The sequence below is a fragment of the Bombus vosnesenskii genome, unplaced genomic scaffold, assembly GCF_011952255.1.
Source record: "Bombus vosnesenskii isolate JDL3184/JDL3185 unplaced genomic scaffold, Bvos_JDL3184-5_v1.1 scf7180000013263, whole genome shotgun sequence".
NCBI lineage: Eukaryota > Metazoa > Arthropoda > Insecta > Hymenoptera > Apidae > Bombus > Bombus vosnesenskii.
The window spans coordinates 7,876,026-7,892,382 of record NW_022882923.1 but is presented as its reverse complement, the minus strand read 5'-3'; the positions used below and the strand labels follow the sequence as shown (position 1 = coordinate 7,892,382).

The 16,357-nt window shown below is 33.1% G+C and overlaps 2 protein-coding genes across 4 annotated transcripts; one reads left to right on the top strand and one right to left on the bottom strand.

The window, feature by feature from the left end:
* The first annotated feature begins 767 nt into the window (after nucleotides 1-767).
* LOC117232292 (NADPH oxidase 5) lies at nucleotides 768-12,537 on the top strand. Its single transcript, XM_033491607.1, has 19 exons — nucleotides 768-964; nucleotides 2,950-3,044; nucleotides 3,173-3,284; nucleotides 3,344-3,441; nucleotides 3,581-3,701; nucleotides 3,993-4,143; nucleotides 4,256-4,466; nucleotides 4,581-4,810; nucleotides 4,919-5,107; nucleotides 5,300-5,493; nucleotides 5,805-6,126; nucleotides 6,584-6,728; nucleotides 6,880-7,022; nucleotides 7,217-7,352; nucleotides 7,543-7,763; nucleotides 8,212-8,408; nucleotides 8,673-8,882; nucleotides 10,335-10,538; nucleotides 11,152-12,537. Exons 1-19 carry the CDS (start codon nucleotides 821-823, stop codon nucleotides 11,347-11,349), a joined length of 3,321 nt encoding a protein of 1,106 aa, XP_033347498.1. The 5' UTR covers nucleotides 768-820; the 3' UTR covers nucleotides 11,350-12,537.
* A 263-nt stretch (nucleotides 12,538-12,800) lies between these two features.
* On the bottom strand, nucleotides 12,801-16,276 carry LOC117232233 (diacylglycerol kinase epsilon). Of its 3 annotated transcripts, none has more exons than XM_033491476.1 (11): nucleotides 16,174-16,276; nucleotides 15,608-15,957; nucleotides 15,067-15,238; nucleotides 14,770-14,900; nucleotides 14,544-14,682; nucleotides 14,195-14,412; nucleotides 13,824-13,969; nucleotides 13,581-13,749; nucleotides 13,327-13,507; nucleotides 13,125-13,261; nucleotides 12,801-12,986 (listed from the first exon to the last, which is right to left on the bottom strand). In XM_033491476.1, exons 2-11 carry the CDS (start codon nucleotides 15,767-15,769, stop codon nucleotides 12,858-12,860), a joined length of 1,584 nt encoding a protein of 527 aa, XP_033347367.1. In that variant the 5' UTR covers nucleotides 15,770-15,957; nucleotides 16,174-16,276; the 3' UTR covers nucleotides 12,801-12,857. The 3 variants fall into 3 exon arrangements, with proteins under 3 accessions (XP_033347367.1, XP_033347385.1, XP_033347377.1); XM_033491494.1 differs by having other exon boundaries at nucleotides 14,770-14,891; XM_033491486.1 differs by lacking the exon at nucleotides 16,174-16,276 and having other exon boundaries at nucleotides 15,608-16,033.
* Between the last annotated feature and the right edge of the window lie 81 nt (nucleotides 16,277-16,357).

Below are 16,357 nucleotides of genomic sequence, written 5' to 3'. Positions count from 1 at the left end.
ATACCGATATTTATTTATTCCGATAAAAAATCGGAAAATAGAGGAAGAAAAAAGAAGAAAGGGAAATTATGGAGGAGACGGAAAAAAAAGAAACGGAAGGAACGAAAAAAAAAAGAGACGATGACTCAAGAAGTGAAAGGTTGACTGTTTATTCGTCTGTCTGTTTCTCTGTTCGATTGCATGATCTTTATTGTAAACGAAAGGCATCCGCCGCCCCCATTCCGTTTCGTAGATCTGAAACGTGTTCCAAAAATTCTCGTCGGGATAGATTTGACGGTGAAGAAGTGGAGATGGATGGTCTTTCTTTCTCGGCTTTCGTCAATAGCAATCGATTCGTCGTTCGTTAGTCTGCGTCTATCAACGAACCAAGTCGCGACTTGTAAACAAGAGTGTGATTCTGATTCTGATACATAAGTGTTTACATCGTTTCCTTTCTTCCGTTCAATTGACTCGAAGTAAAATATGTTCTGTTAAAGTATTGAATATAAATTAATCGACTAAAACTTTTTACGGCTACATAAAAAAAAAAAAAAAAATGCTATTCTTCGATTAAAATGAAGAATCCTGTGTAAAGTGTTGATAAAATCCTATTCGATACGGTGAAAAAGATAAACAAAAACCTTAAAGTGGAACGATTCGATTCGTTAACTTAACTTCTCCCCAAAGATCAAATCTTTTGTAAACGTTAATGCGTACAGTGATATATTCCTTCTCTTTTTATTTATCATAGGAATTACTTGTTATTTAATTTATTATAGGAATTATTTGTTGGAAGAAATTATTTGTTATTTAATAAAAGCTGTGGCAAAAAATTTTTTAAATGGAAAGCGACGCAAACCATATGGAGGAAGAATTAATCGAAAGGAGGAGAGCGACCACCTTGGAAGAGTGTTCCCGTATAATCGGGGTGAACGGCGTGGTTCGTCACAACAGAGACTCGTTTAAACAACTGTTGCTGGATCTGGTGAATATTTTACTAACTTAATAATCGAGTCGATCGGAAGTAAATATTTTTATGAAAATTTCGAAATGTTTATCTCTTTTCATTCATTACGTGTATTAATAATCTCACAAATATAATATAATACAAATATAATATAAATTCTAATATTTTGAGATATTACACACACGTATAGAGATAATGTTACACAGCGGTATCTATACTCTACATATGTACATATCTCTACATGTACACAAGAAACAAACGAATAGTTACGAATAAAATTAGAATAAAATTAGAACGAACGGAAAAAGATGCTATCGGGCCGATTCCGATTTTCTCATTCCACTTTCATTATCATGGTGAAAGCGTACCATGGTGTACCATGGGCACATAAAGGGAAATAAAACGGTAAACTCCAGATACATATGTACATACTATATACATATATATTTTAATATAGCTACGTATACCAGAAGAAATCCTGATCTTACAACGAACAAGATTTTAGAGGCGATTGTTGCAATCTAGAGCTTCTAGCAATCTAGAGAGGTAGGTAGGTAGGTAGGTAGGTAGGTAAAGAAGAATCTCAGCTTAAACGTACTAACTAAAACCATACTAAGAAAACTTGACCAAAATGTTACGAAACATGGTGAATGTTGAACAGTACATATTCAGGGAATATACAGATATGTATGTATATCAGCCGTTCGGTGATTCAAGAGTCGGAGTCAGGGGGCAATTATAAGTAACTGTCTGATTGAAGGAGAAAGATTGCATAGGTATTGGGCGGTTTTAGGAAAGCTGAAAAGAGACAAAACGATAAGAAATAAGACAAGGTCGTGCTTTCCATTGAAAGCAAATAACGCCAAGGTTAGATCGTTATCGAGCAGAGGAATGATTTAATATCGGAGAATTCGCTCGCTCAAGGGAAAATGAGAGACAACGGAGACGGGACCGGAGGTAACGGCAATGGGATTTATCGAAGGCCGGAGATTTCGATCAAGGTGACCGATTGCCCGGAGCCAACGAGCCTCGTTCAGCCTCACGCTTCACGCTTCATGCCTCCGGCATATTCAGTGCTCGTCATTCGGTCGTGTTCGATCGATTTTTACTCGATGATGATCCTGTCTCTCGAACAGAGAAACGAGGAACGAGACAAAAGATTACTCGGTGCATTACCGGTGTCGGAGACCCCGGTTAACCCTTTACACTTTATACCGCGAAATAAGCAAGTGTGTTAAAGAGGGGGTTTTCTTTTTTCGTAATTTGTGGTAGCGGCACGATATCATTCGAACAAATACAATATACCGTTATGCCTACCGTATTATGGTGTATAATCGCATCCATGATTATGAAAGAGGTATGACGATGAGTTGAAAATCTGAAAAATCCAAATTTATTATTATGTGAAATAATATACATATAGAGTAATATGCTGCAAGTATTCCAGTAAAATAATTGTAAATTGATCGTTTTTTAAACATGCACAAATTTCTAATCGTGCCTATATTTTACGAAAAATTGAAATACCAACTATTAAACATTTGTTGTTAACTAAATTACATTTACAATTACAATTACAATTAAATTTATTTAACTAAATTTACTTTCTTGCCAGTTTACTTTATATATCTTGTAAATATCGATTGTGTCGATTATATTTTCTATACGCGTTGTTATTGTTCATTTTTACGGAGAATACATTTTTTTGTCATTAGGTGGTAATGACAAAATTCGCAATCACTTAGTTCGCAATCACCCAATATTTCAGAGACTGCTTCATCTCAGAAAATATGTACTCATTCGCTCGAATCATAAGCTTTTGAAAATATCACTTATTAAAATATCCTTACTACTCCAAGCTTTTTATTTTCTTCCTTATATCACGTAGTGATTTTCAATAATTTAGAGGTTTAAGATGGAAGAAAAGACATTTCTTCCTCGATAAATTATACCAATTACGCTTTTCACCTTCTCTAAAATCTTCAAAATAATATACATTTCAGACGTTGATGGAAAAAGTGTTTTCATTGTTCGACCGCAATCAGGATAAAATATTGACGCAGGATGAGTGGATCGAATTCTTGAAGGGAAGATTGAAGTGAGACCTATTATATGTATACATGTATTTATTATCTGCAAAATCATGTTACAAATAAACACTACCTTTTTACATTTATCGTTTACATATTACATACGTTGTATTAAACTTCTATGTTATTGTGACAGATATGACAAACCAAACGATCTTATTATCCAGCTCGAGAACGTTGCATACAGCATATGTGGCGATAATCCAGTAACTTTTCCGAAATTTCAGCAGATATTTTCTACTAAAGAGGTAAGCGTTATCGTACGTTTACTAGGACACCGATCTACATGTACATGCATACATTACAGATCGTAGATAAATTATTTCGACGGATTGACGAAGAAAACTTGGGATATGTAACATCGTTTCAAATCATGGAATTCCTCTCGACCATTAGCAATACAAGGTAACATTATTATCGTCGCGTAATTATCTGGAAAGAAATTTGATCGATATATATATCCTAATTTCTTAAGATCTTTTATTACGTCATTTGTTACGTATTTGTCAATAGCTCGTTGATGTCTTATAAAATTTGTTCAAAGACCACTCGCCGGCTTCGACAAGCGCAGTTTGGAATGGCTGGAGAAACTTTTTAAACAGACGGTGGGCAATGAAAAGGAAATTAGGCGCGAAGAATTTAACAAAATCGTCACTTCGAAGAACGTAGGCAGAAGGCATAAGTATTTCACATTTCAAATTTGCAGTTTAATGTTCTTCTCTCGAATTTCCTTCTTTTTCTATTTAAAATTCGATTTCGTTCATTTTATAATACGAAATATTAGATACATATAATATTAGACACCATTGATTGGTCACCACCCCTTATTGTTACACCTCGGTACTTTACCATACATATCTATCATTGATTCAACTTCAACTATCAACAGTATAAAAAGAACAGTAAATGTTCACATACTCCTGAAATATATAGTCGCAGATATAATTTCTTTTCAGCCGTTTTTCACCGACCGGGTGTTCCAAATTTTCGACAAGGATAATTCTGGAACGATATCGCTTCAAGAGTTCCTCGATGCGATGCATCAGTTCGCTGGAAAGAGTCCCGACGATAAGATAAAATTTCTCTTCAAAGTTTACGACATAGATGGTGACGTAACTTTAAATATTAAACGAAATTTCTATCAGAAGAACAAAGTGCTAACTATAATAATCGAAATTATCGAATCTAAACTGTTGTGAAATCTGTTGTTCGTGAAAAGGTGACGGATTAATACAACTTCGTGAATTGGAACACGTGATGAGAGCCTGTATGGAAGAAAATGGTATACAATTTAACGAAGAACAAATTGAGGAATTAACTGTGGCCCTGTTTGATGATGCTGATCGAGCTAACCGAGGTGCCATCACCTTTGAAGCCTTAAAAAAACAATTGGAGAAGCACGAAGGCTTATTAGAAAATTTATCGATTAGGTGAAAAGGGCTCTATCGCAAAATCACATTTTTTTCCCGTTTATTTTAACTGGGAATCCTCTTAACTAAAGAAAAGTCTTAAGAAAACTCTTAACAACGAATATTGAATTACAGTATCGACCGATGGCTGGTACCGCCAAAGCCGGAAACGAAGCGAAAATCACGATTACAATTCCTCACCACTTCATTGCGCCCTTATCAGTTAACGAAGCCATATATGAAAAACAATTACGTTTACATCGTTTTCATCTCGATCTTCGTCTTAATCAATGTGGCCTTATTCCTAACAAGACTCTACGAATATAGAACGTCTAATGGCTACGTCATGGTTGCGCGTGCCTGTGGTAAAAGTTTCGCCTTTGCTATATTTTATAAATCACCCTGACTGATCATTATCAGACTGGTCACACCGGAATATCATTCGTATTTTCATAAACGTAATTTTAATACAGGTCAGTGTTTAAACTTCAACTGCAGTTTCATCCTGGTTCTTATGTTGCGTCAGTGTATTACCTTCCTACGAACTCATGGCTTTAATTCTGTACTACCATTAGATCAACATATCTATCTTCACAAAGTGACTGGAGCTCTAATTGGTATCTTCAGCGTAGTACACACGGTGATGCACCTTCTTAATTTTGGTACGATACCATATTATATACCACGATACGATACAATTGTACAAAGTACAGTATCATCGGGTCGTGCGTAAAGTTCCGTCGAATTTCCCAAGAAGAATGCTCGCAAATTATTCTTTAGTCAACTGTAATATTCATTCGGATATCAACTGTAATTAAGGAAAATTTTATTCCAAAAGCGTTAAATGTTTTTAGGCACTATTGTGGTGTATGACGAGGCTTTTAACTACAATAACTATACAATGTATGAGTGGCTATTAACAAGTCGGCCAGCTCTATTTGGGCTCATAGGAGGTTATGCAAACCCTACTGGAGTCGTCCTTATCGTTCTCCTTGTCGTAATAACGATGTGCTCCATGCCGTTTGTTCGACGCGGTGGATGTTTCGAGGTAATAAGTAATCTCTCGTTGCAGCCGTTACATCATCTTACAATTAGACGTTAGTAAATTAACAAGTATATCGATCGATAGACTTTAGAGAAGAATCCAAACCGTTTAAGGTGTAACCGTTTAAGAAACATTGTTATCTAAATTTGTCAAGTTCAAGAGAGATATTTCCTATAAAATATGGCAATTCATTTTTATCGTATAATACGCTGCTGCTATGCTGCCTACATTGAAATAAACATAGCATAAAATAGAAAATACTTTACAGATATTCTTACTTAAAATCGAAAATACTTTACAGAAATATTTTACAGATATTTTATTGGTCACACTTATTATACATACCATTCTGGATTTTGACGATACTACATGGACCGAATTTCTGGAAATGGTTCATAGGACCAGGTACCATATACATGCTGGAAAGGATACGTCGAATTGCCTGGTCTCGTTCACAATTGGGAAAAACGTACATAAGCTCAGGCCTTCTGCTACCATCGAGAGTGACGCATTTAGTCATCAAGAGACCTCCACATTTCGTCTTCCATCCCGGCGATTATGTTTTCGTCAACGTTCCAGTTATAGCTCGTTACGAATGGCATCCTTTCACTATTAGCAGCGCTCCAGAACAAGAAGGTTCAAATAATTTATTTTAGACAACTAATTCCAAATTATGCGTTTATTTTAGCGTTTCTTATGCGCTTATGCAAAAAATACACAAAACCCGTTCATATGGGTACATAATACGCAGATATGTGTGTATACATGTAGAATAACTACATACAAAATATCTAGAATAGGGTATTCGTTACAAATTCTCGTTAGTGAATCGTATCTTTATTTTACTTTTACATCTTTGTAGTATGTATAGTTTATAAAAATATGAATTTGCATAAATAGTCCGCAGTCTGGAAATAATTCGTACCAAGTCATCGCACGAGTAATGCTGTTTTCCTTTTTCTTTTTTTTTTTTTCAATTTAAACAAATGTTCGTATCTCGTTTAGGTGACGTAGTTGATCAGATAGAAAAGTCATCAGGTATTATAATATATATATATACATAAAGTACACATCTTATGTTTGATTTTCACAGATTACATATGGCTTCACATACGAGCAGTAGGTGAATGGACGAATAGTCTTTACTCGTACTTTGAGAAAGAGCAGATAAAACTTCAAAGAAACAATACATTTCCTGTTGAGAGTTGCAGCAGCACCAGCGATGCTCCTAAGCAAATGTGAGTTCCGTGCAGTTCTGTTTATCGGTTGACCCGTAATAGCTGAAACTCTCGCTATACATATACATATGTATGTAGTACGTAGACAGGCAACAGACGATAAATGAAAGATACATCATTCTTAATCGTTTCCTATTCCTTCGCGATATAGATATCTTAACGAAAAACAACAACTAAATGCCAATGACAAGATACTCTGTACCAATACGACAAACGGAAATCATCGTTGTTTCGACAATTCTGTGTTTGTTCCTGACAGTGAAAAAATAATACACTCGCCACAATCTGCAAGCGGTAATTTATTTGAATTTTGTTAAATTATTCGAAATCCGAAGGTCTTTTAGAATCAAAGTTTATTTGCTTCGTTTTTATGTTCTATCTCGAATTTGAAATCTCGAATTATTATCAGAATTTCTCAAATTGCTTTCCAAGACACTTTCTATAATTCTTACTCGTTTTATTCTTTTACTTTTACTTCGTAAAATTAGGCACAGCAGATAACAACGCGTTATCGAACAAGCGGCAACTTCGTCATTCGCTGTTTAGTAGCAGGATCCCTTTGGAAAAGTCTATTTCGGTACCTAACATGCTGCCAGGAAGGAAGAAAAGTGAAAGATTAGCTGTGTAAGTAACAATAATTAATGTTTCAAAATTACAATTACATGTTATTGTTTTTATATTGAACAAAACAAAATATTCATAATCATATTTGTTCAAATATTAGAGAACTATTATTATATTATAAATTATAATATTTTACGGAAAAAATTAATTTCGATGGCTACGTAAAACGAACAAGTCGTTTCTTTCACAGACTTCGCGATTACACAAGATCGGAATCGGAAAGAAACTTCAACGACCGTGAAATACGCCATAAGCGTTTAAAATCTATAGACCAGGCCTATTCCAGCCCGCAGAATAAAGGATTAGCACAAAGTTTCCGGTACATGCGAAATAAACCCACAATAATTGCTTTCAAGACTCCAAGTCTGGAAAACTACGAATTAGAATCAACAACATCCGCGAACGGATACGGTAAGTCACCGTGTTCCCATGTTTCTTCTTTCCCCGAAGTTAATCTTCTTTCAGAATAAATAGCAATTTTCTGCTTGAATAACGTGAACGCTCTACTTATTACTTATAAATAGAGTGGTTACCGATCTCCTCGATCACCAAATTTCAATCCCGTACAATATCTTTCGTTGAGAGCTACACATATCCAACTTTGACAAATTGTTTCGTCTTCCTTTAATACCTTTTTCAATACCTGTTTCAATTTTCTAATTAAACTGCGGATATCTGTGCAAATTGGTATTTCTATGAATACATGCAGATAGAAGAGCAGACAGAAGAGCTTGTTGTTTTTCTACTATTCGTTTTCTTTGAATATGATTCCCAAAACGTTTTCATTTCTTATCTCTTGCACCTTAAAGTAAAAGACTTGCGATACGAAAGTAAATTGATAAAGTTCTTGATGAAATAGTAATGCCGCGAACAACCGTGGACGAATACGGGAGAAAATCATGGAATAATCCAATAATAAATACGATGCAAGCAGCAGCAGAGGAAGGTAGACTACAAATGAAATTCGAAGAAACTTCGAAAAGAGATTACGATGATATCAAATCTGACGATCCTTCGGATGTAACACTAAACTATACCGTCGGGAAACCATTGGAGGTATATTACATAAATATGCAATGCTTTAATTCAAAAGTTTAAACTACGTAAGTTTAAGTAATAGGGATGTTCGATATTTATTATGCTTCTACGTTGTATTATAAAGAAGTAATAAAAAAAATTTGAAATTCGATTTAAAGACCCTTTAGTAAAAAGGGTTATGTATATACGTAGGTAATAAAGGCAATTATGTAATAACAAAGTAATTGGTGTGACATATGGAAACTTGTAATTTAATTAGTAATTAAATAATTATGTATTCAGATTTTTCTGGACGGACCATACGGAGCTCCTTCGAGTCACATATTTCAGGCCCAACATGCGGTTTTAATCGCAACGGGAATCGGAGTAACACCTTTCGCTTCGATATTACAGTCCATCATGCATCGTTACTGGAAAGCCAGGCACACTTGTCCAAAATGCAAATTCTCCTGGGCCAGTGAAATACCTGCCACCGTGATGCATCTTCGTAAGGCAAGTATCTGTCTCAGTCTCTTTTCTACTTTTCTACGCAATCTTAGAAACTCTTTGAAATACTTTAAATGATATTCAGTATATGAAATTACACCGTCTTCATAAATCAAAATAAAAACCAAATATTCTCAAAATATTTTATAATTAGCGATAATTTCAAAGCATTTGGAATAAGGGATTTAGTATAGTATCCAGACTGTACAAATTTTTGGCCCGAATGTGCCTTTACGGGGATATTTTCTGTCGCGAAAGCCGAAAATGAACCGGAAACGAGCGGTTCTGACCTATAAATTCATCCGAACATTTGACCGACGAATGTCTTAACTTTAAAAATCTGTGTAAGATTTATTACACGGAAGATTACACAGAAGAGAGATAAACAACAGATTTATTGAGCGACGGACAAACATACAGATGGGCGACGAAATCCTGTCGCAGTTGGTACTTTTAATATGACTAGAGATTTTTAATTAATATTGCCAGAACGATCGCCACGTACAAGCGAGCTGAAAAAGCGATACATAAGATAGAAATAGAAAAAAATAGCTGCATAGAGGCCTCTTGTGTCCTTGTCTAACGGACGCTAACGGTTTGTTCTTCTTTTGCGAAACAGAAGAACTTTATTTCTCTGTTCTTCCAACCAACGGCACCGCAACGGTCTCGTTCGTGTCCATTCGAAATAATCTGACGAAAGAACGGCGTCAGTCTGCATGCCTGATTAGACAACGATTAAAAGTCCTTCCATACAGCCTTCTCTTTCTATTAACATGTCGCATCTGCTTACATAATAACATATGACTCGCGTACTCAATCCTTGTATCACTGTATGCTCTTAACAAGGCTCTTTTTAGGTTCTTTTTAGTTCATCGTTCTTCTTACCTGTTTGCCGCTTGTCACGGATACGTACTAAAATACAAACATAATAACTGAAGATTGAGCGACAACCTTTCGTCTTTCTGTCCTTGTCTAATTAGACGTACACACTGACGCTGCTCGTGAAATCGATGTTGCACTTATATACTATACTATATATACTATATATGGTACGATGGTGCACGCATTATTGGACAAGGAACGCAAAAATTCTTTTCATTATATTCCTGCATCGTTTTTCCGACTCGCTCACGCACTCCATCTTCATATGTACTATCTCTATAGACCATAGAAAGCGGTGAGCGATAAGCGACGGAACGAGTGATGGCCAGAAGACAATGCTCTAAATGCCTATTTTGCCGCCTATCGCTTAAATTCTCGTATTCTCTGTATTTCTTGATTCGACAAGCTCATTGCTAATTGCTTCTCAGCTTTTGAAAACATTATCGATGTATCCATATGAAAAGTATATTAATTCTATTACTAAATAGTAAGTAGATAATATTAATAAATTCAATATATGTACGCATATATTTTATTTTAAAATATTTGATTATCAATGAATCGTCACATCTACAGGTAGACTTTTTCTGGATCAATAGAGATCAACGATCCTTTGAATGGTTCGTGAATTTATTATCGCAACTAGAAATGGAACAAGCAGAGTTAGGCATCGCTATGGAGCGGTTTCTTGAAATGCACATGTACATTACCAGTGCTTTGCAGAAGAACGATATGAAAGCCGTTACCTTGCAGCTAGCTATGGACTTGGTTCACCAAATGGTTCGAAATCGACAAATTTCTATCCTTCTTCGTTACTTCTCTACTTTTTCGTATTATTATTGGTGTAAATCAAACGAACAATGTCTTCACCACTGTCTAATAAAAGTTTTATTTTCCCCACATATTTTTAATCCTACATACGTATATTACGTACATGAAACATGATGAGTTTTAGTTTTCACAGTTTTTTTTTTACAAATATTTTTGCAAAATATAGTTTTGCAATAGTTTTAACCCTTCTTTCGCTATGAAAGTCAGGAGATTTTATTTTTATTACCATTAATAAAATCCTTTCTATGTTATTTTATCTCTCTTAAAGAAATCACCTTTTTCAAATATACTTCTATAAATTCTGTTATTAGAATGTTAAATATTATAGATGTACATAAGACTAAATTACTTATTATGCCGTCTGATGATTTTAATATATGCAATTATGCAAACAACATGTGGCTTTTTTTTTTAATTATACGTATATTTGTTGTCACATGTGTATACACGTACTTCATAGCGTTCAAAGGGTTAAAAACGATTTTGATTTTTATAAAACGAAATGATTTTATAAAACGAAAAATTAGATAATTCCACAGAAATAAATGGCTTAATTTTTCAGGAAAAACGGGATCTTATAACAGGTTTAAAAACACGGACGAATGCTGGCCGACCGAACTGGGATAAAGTATTCAAGCAGCTTCAGGATCAGAAGAAAGGCAAAGTGACAGTCTTTTACTGTGGTCCGCCGCAACTGGCAAGAATTTTACGTTACAAGTGCGACCAATTCGGTTTTATCTTTAGAAAAGAGTCATTTTAAGCTTTTTACGAAGAGAAACCATACCATAATGTTTGTTTATTTATTTATTACATCGTACTGTTGCCAGATATGTTTATAAAATCTCCATTCATCATCTATTATGTTTTAAAAGTAATGGCATACACCTTAACTAAATGTTCCATTATATAGTGAATGTTATCTAATTTTGTTTCGTCTAGAATCAGTATAATCTTTTCAGTAATGTCATCCAAATGCAAAATTTTTACTTCATGTTATTCATAATTCTGGCTGTTTCGTGCATCAACCAAATTGTTATTAATACAAGGAGAAAATTTATTTGTCGTTCTGTCATAATCGGAAAATTTGTCAAAATGCGACTCGACTACAGGGCCAACTAACGATCGTCAAATTACTTTTTTTCCAATTTGCAATCAGAATTGCGATATTTGGCTAATTTCAAATGTGTAACAACTTCATGTGTCATACGATGTCCGTATGTATACTCTGTCCGACGAGACGAGGCAGTAAACGTAATCAAATTTTCTTTACTATATGGTCTAGTTAATATATATATCAGTCTGCTTATTCTGCACAACATTTTATTTGTTATTAGAAGTAAGAAACAATAAAGGAAATTAAACTCGAAAATTAAATTAATTTATTAAATATAAATATGTGAAAATAACTAAAAGTTAATGACGAAAACGGTTAATTCGAAATCACGTTAAAACCGTCCAAGTTAATTAAAAGAAATGGAACAAGCGCTCTACAAGAGTATATGTAAATAGAAAATTCATCTAAATAAAGTTGAAATAATCAAACTAATGTGATTCATTTTGTATAAGATTGGAGAAAATGCTAATATTTAGAATGATATATAATAATAGATCAAAAATACTTAAAAAGTTTGCAGACTATCAACTAATATTAATTAAAATAAATAAATAATTGTATATTTCAGGGAACAGTAGATGGTGATTTGTGACAATTAATTGTAGGATTTAACATGTGCATTGGCGGCGATTTGACAACCTAGGAATGTAAGACAATTACGGCTGTGCTATTGAATACAGATAGTAAATTACAGTAAAAACCTATTCATGAAGCACAATTGTAAACATAGATTGCAAACAAAGATAATACGTGAGAAAAATCTTATACATCGTCCTTCCTTTATTACAACTCGTCGTAAGCGCTTAATATACGCAGTTAATTATTATTATTATTATTATTATTATTATAGGCTTTTCTTATAGATAAAGAAATATAGATAATAAATTATTACATATGTGAAAACAATATCAATATATATCTTTTATTTCAAAGTTTAATAACACGAATTATTAATAAGGTTTAAAATGCACAACTAATAAATAAAATATAAAAATATACAATTCACATACATAAAAAATAATTTCTATCTTACATTTCACCTTTATCGTGCTTGTTCCTTTATTCATCAAGTATAGTGAATCCTTTTCCATTTAAAACCAAACTTTGGAATGTACAAGTAATTGAAACCTCTTAGATACTCCAGAATGAAAGAATTAAATAGTTCTTTCAACCGTGTTTACAAGCATGACTGCTTTATTACAATATCTGATATTGAATTCACAAGGATGTTGATACCATGGTTCGCCGTCAATTTGCATGGCGCAAGGTTTTATTATCTTTACCTGAATTTTATAAAATGTTTGTGAAAAACGAAAAAAAAGATAGTAGAAATATAATGTAAATGATATCATACTACACATAATGCTTCTTTAAATCTTTTTAAAAGCTCGATCTGTTGATTTGAATAAACTTTGAAATACCTTTATACTATTAGCTTGTCCAAGTCGATAAGGCTGAGACAATCCCACTTGAAGTTGAGCCATATGAAACGATGAATAAAGCGCAACTACTTCTAATTTACCATCATTGATACTTTGTTTTCCATATTCTTCGTGGCCTATTCAATATAAAACGTTCACATTTCTCCAATTGCTTCACATATAAAAGGATATGTGTAAGTACCTTCCAATCCCATATTCCACAGATCAACTCCAGCAGCCCATGATGGAATGTTTAATATTACGATACTTTCGATGGATGGCAAATTCACTTTCTCTTCGTCCAAATATAATTCTATATTCTTATCAAGATCTTTGCAGTCCCGTTCAACTACTTGTTGCATACCAAAGCACAAGTATAGTAGCTATCAAAAGCACATAAACACACACATCATTTTATACAATAACAAAGTAAATATCCAATAAAATAGAGAGTACCTTATTAAACAATCTACTGCTATAGAAGTAAAAACGACTCTCTCTTGTACGATGAAAATTTAATGTTACTTGTGCATCTACTCCCACGCTTAAGTAATTATACATGTAAAATGTTTGCTGTGAACTTCTAAGTCCTAATCCACCATATGGTTTTACTATCACAGTCCACCTAATAAAATATTTGGATAATTACGCATATTAGAAACAATTTAAAGCGGATTGTACGGAATATTTTCTGTGCACCTATCGAGTTCCACTTTTTGTGCTTTCTGTATTTCATGCAAAATATCTGCAGGATCCTTATCTGGATCGTGCTCTTTTCCCCAGCCTAGTACTCTTGATAAATCATTTCCTGTTCCCAGAGGAATTACCGCTACAGATGGAACTGGCTATTACAAATAAAAATATTTAATTCACAAATATACATACATATATATATATATATATATACATACATACACGTATCTTTTACATGCAATGTTTCCCAATGTCTTCGCGTATTAAAAAAAGAAAAAAAAAAATCAACATTGAGATCTCTACAAGAAACAATGTTGTTGCAAGGTATATTAGTTTCTCTTTTCACATAAAAGAATTGTCAGTAGTACGGATATTACCTCCAATCCAAGCTTATGAATGGCATTCAATAACCAAGCTATTGTTCCATCTCCGCCTGCTACAAGGACTGTACATGTTACTTTCCCAAGTAAGCGACACCATTCTAAAACAGCGACTGGATCACGCTCTGATAAATCAACAACTTGTGCAGGATTTAATAACCTTCTGAACAGAGACAAGATTTCTGCTCCATCATTATTACCAGATCTTTTATTGGCTGAAGATAAATTTTATAAACTAAATTCTGATTTTCAAAAGATTATACTTTATACATATATTATAACAATATTATAATATATAATTATATTATTATAACATTTATTATATTATTTTCTTGTGCTAACTTACCAACAACTATAAGAGGATTCCACTGAGGCCAATTTGGAGGTATAACCGAACAAAGGTATAATCTACGCCTTACAGTACTTCGCAGATTTAAACTACTTGGTGGAATTATCATTAACTTAAATTTACCAAAATCACATATCTAACAGAATTTAAAAGATAACAATAAGTAATCAATCATTCCTATAGACTGTAAGCAATTGTAAAAAAATATTTAGAAAAAGCATACTTTAGAAAGCTTAGACTTGCAGTTATCATGGACACATTTTTGACACCAACAGCACCACCAATCTGTTAGTCCAGGTTCCACATCACATTCCTCGTTACATATTTCACATATAACATTTAGAGCTAAATTACCTTATATGAGATGAATAGATAGAAATTAACTTGAATAACTTTATAATTTAATTTAAATAATTTAGTACATAATTTAAATAATACCAAATATTTAGAAACAAGTAATAATTTAATTTTTAATATATATTGTTTATAAAATGTAGAAACATAAGAGGATAAAACATACCCTTTATCCAATGGTGCTTCATTGGCTCATTTGCGCTTACAGTAATAAGTTTGCACTTTAATTGCTTATCTGCAATCTTGACACATGTAGGATCCGCACAAACACCACATGAATCACAGATCAAACCATTAATATTTAACAACAAGCTTTCACAAATGCTACAATAATATGCCTACAGATAAAAGCAATATTTGTAACTTTTATATAATACCTATGTACACATGTTATAATTTAAATAAATTTTATATTTAACATTCTAAATTAGTGTTGTCTAAAATGATCAATAGATCATTTATTTCAATCGATTCATACTCAACAAATTACTTTCAAAACCTAGTTCATTAATTATCAATAATTTTGTATTTCTGTAATCAATAGTACATTCATATTTACATGTATATTTATGCTAAAAATGAGAGGATTGTAATTATGTTATATACAATAGTGTAATTATAAGATACGAAGCTTGCCAAATATAAGTGAAGATATATGCATATAAGCAATATATTTGTTTATATATAAAACATGCACAGGCACATACCTTCGTTTCCCTTCTTATAGATTTCCAATTATGCTCTTTGGTAACATCTCTAATATGAATATGGGGCTCTCGTACAAGATACCGGAAGAAATTTAGCATAAGTATGAAAAATATGGTAAATAATGCACACAGAACATTGGTACTATATCCGTCCTCTAACATGTTATTAAATAAATTTTGTTTCTTCCGAAATCATCACATTCATAAAATGATTACTGCTGTCAAATATATTAATATGTCACAGATACTTTTATATACCTCAGTTTCTTATATCAGAAAAGCTTGTTTCATATGATCCTAAAATAATCTGACACCTTTCTTCTCGTTTCGATTGCATCAAGAAAAATGAGCTACAAACATGAAAATATATATTTCATTCGAATAATTAAAAATGTAAATAATAATGCATAGTGACATTAACTTAATGACATTGGTTACACAAACACGAAAGAAAGGCAAATAAATACATTACCATATATAGAGAAAAATATAATAACAGTAAAAAAAAGCTATTCCATCTTGATAATCACACTAAATAAAATTGACAAGGAATAAAATTTGTATACCTTTCTTAACTTTTTTTACCATCAAGTCATTTGAATCTTATTTGCCTTCTACCGCACTGTCCGCCGTCCGCTGTCCGCTGTCCGCAGTCCGCACTGCACTTCACTTCATTCTATATGAACTACTCCTTGTACAATGTAATGTGTAATAATCTATACATACTGCCAACATACTAATATAGAAAAA

What these genes read in the sequence shown, in the direction of transcription:
- LOC117232292 (XM_033491607.1), top strand. Translation starts at nt 821, where the DNA reads ATGGAAAGCGACGCAAACCATATGGAGGAAGAATTAATCGAAAGGAGG. An exon ending in CAGCGCTCCAGAACAAGAAG is followed by an intron (nt 6,127 to 6,583) that starts GTTCAAATAATT and finishes TGATTTTCACAG; the next exon opens with ATTACATATGGCTTCACATA. An exon ending in AGCGATGCTCCTAAGCAAAT is followed by an intron (nt 6,729 to 6,879) that starts GTGAGTTCCGTG and finishes TTCGCGATATAG; the next exon opens with ATATCTTAACGAAAAACAAC.
- LOC117232233 (XM_033491476.1), bottom strand. Translation starts at nt 15,769, where the DNA reads ATGTTAGAGGACGGATATAGTACCAATGTTCTGTGTGCATTATTTACC. An exon ending in GCAAGTCTAAGCTTTCTAAA is followed by an intron (nt 14,683 to 14,769) that starts GTATGCTTTTTC and finishes AAATTCTGTTAG; the next exon opens with ATATGTGATTTTGGTAAATT. An exon ending in TTCATAAGCTTGGATTGGAG is followed by an intron (nt 13,970 to 14,194) that starts GTAATATCCGTA and finishes TATTTGTAATAG; the next exon opens with CCAGTTCCATCTGTAGCGGT.